This window comes from Primulina eburnea, chromosome 8 (genome assembly GCF_022965805.1).
Source record: "Primulina eburnea isolate SZY01 chromosome 8, ASM2296580v1, whole genome shotgun sequence".
NCBI classification, from domain to species: Eukaryota; Viridiplantae; Streptophyta; class Magnoliopsida; order Lamiales; family Gesneriaceae; genus Primulina; species Primulina eburnea.
In genome coordinates this window covers 14,415,954-14,417,978 of record NC_133108.1, presented here as the reverse complement: position 1 = coordinate 14,417,978, position 2,025 = coordinate 14,415,954, and the positions used below count along the sequence as shown (strand labels likewise).

General features: G+C 36.9%; 1 protein-coding gene across 1 annotated transcript; it reads right to left on the bottom strand.

Moving 5' to 3' along the window:
• Positions 1–701: 701 nt before the first annotated feature.
• LOC140839030 (uncharacterized) lies at positions 702–1,319 on the bottom strand. The gene has a single exon (XM_073205658.1). The coding sequence runs from the start codon at positions 1,317–1,319 to the stop codon at positions 702–704; it is 618 nt and encodes a 205-aa protein (XP_073061759.1).
• Between the last annotated feature and the right edge of the window lie 706 nt (positions 1,320–2,025).

Below are 2,025 nucleotides of genomic sequence, written 5' to 3'. Positions count from 1 at the left end.
ATAAGATATTCATGTTTAGTTTGGGGATCTTTTTGTTTCAAAATTCCACCAAAACCTATATCTGAGGCATCTGTTTCTACAATTTTATCCCATAAAGGATTTGCCAGCATAAGACAAGGAAGATTCTTAACTTTATCTTTAATAATCTGAACAGCTTTAGTATGCTTATCTGTCCAAGGTAAAGGATTTTTCTTAAGTCTATCATATAAGATAGCAGAATCTTTAGTAAGATTTTGAATATAAGGAGAAATATAATTTAGACTCCCTAAAAATCTTTGTAATTGAGTTTTATCAGTTATTATATCAGAGAATTTTGATCCAAACTCAATACTTCTCTGAATAGGAATTATTATTAAAATAATATAATATAATATAATATATACTATTTAACATTTTAACATCGGTATATCTCTTTGGACCAGTCAAATGATCAAATTTTCCAAAACTCAAAACATTAAACTTCTATATCTTTGAGTTTTCTACGTTATATACAAATTTCAAATCATTTGAACTTCATATGACCAACATATGTCATATTTCATTCTTTAAAAATCATTAATTATTTAGTAATCTCATATTACTAAATCAACAACTTGTGATATTACTTCAGGCATTACAATTCTACCCTCCTTAAATGAATTTCGACCCCGAAATTAAGTAAAAGCAACAATAACATGCGTAAATAAAGATACGTCATACCATCAAAATAAGTAGGGGTAGAGCTCTCTCATATGCCGCTCTGTCTCCCAAGTGGCCTCTTTGACACCTCTATGCTCCCACTGAACCTTCACCATTGGTATAAGCTTACTACGAAGCTTCCATTCAGATCGATCCAAAATACAAACTGGTCTCTCAACATAAGACACATCAGGATCTAACTGAACCTCAGAAATATCCAACACATGTGAAGGATCCGGCTCATACTTCCGCAACATCGATACATGAAACAAATCATGAATACCAGATAAAGATGGAGATAGAGCCAATCGATAAGCCAAAGTGCCTATCCGCTGCAATATCTCATACGGGCCAACATACCTTGGTTCCAACTTTCCTTTCATGCCAAATCGCACTGTGCCACGAAAAGGAGAAACTTTAAAAAATACTCGATCGCCCTGCTGAAACTCTAAGGGTCTTCGTCTTTTATTTACATAGGCGGCCTGTCTATCTTGAGCTGCTTTCAATCGTTGTTGTATCAACTTTACTTTCTGTTCCATCTCATGAATCATATCAGGACCGGTAACTGCAGCTCGATCAACATCATCCCAGTATAACGGAGATCTACAACGTCTCCCATACAATGCCTGAAATGGAGCCATCTGAATACTACTCTGATAACTATTGTTATATGCAAACTCTACCAATGAAATAGATGACTGCCAAGCAGATTTAAAATCCATAACATAAGCACGCAACATATCCTCAAGCGTCTGAATAGTACGCTCAGTCTGACCATCTGTCTGAGGATGATAAGATGTACTCAATCTCAACTCTGTCCCCATCGCAGTCTGCAATCCTTCCCAAAAATGAGAAGTAAATCGAGGATCTCTATCAGAAATAATAGACACTGGAATCCCATGTAATCGTACAATCTCTCGTATATACAACTGTGCCATCTTCAAGTACGTACTACTCATGCTATAGGGTATAAAATGTGCAACTTTTGTCAATCGATCAACAAACACCCAAATAGCATCAATAGTTCCAGTGCTTCTTGGCAAATGAGTCACAAAATCCATCGATATGTGCTCCCATTTCCAAGTTGGTACTTCTAAACTCCTCAATTCACCTCCCGGCCTTCTCCTCTCAGCTTTGATCTGTTGACAATTGAGACATCGACGTACAAAATCAATTACATCACGTTTCATTCCCTTCCACCAAAACTGAGAGCGTAGATCCTTATACATCTTCTTGCCACCAGGGTGGATAGAATATCGACTACAATGGGCACACCGCAACAGACCCTGGCGCAACTCAGATGCATCAGGAACTACCCATCTATCCTTCATCCTCAAATTGCCATCA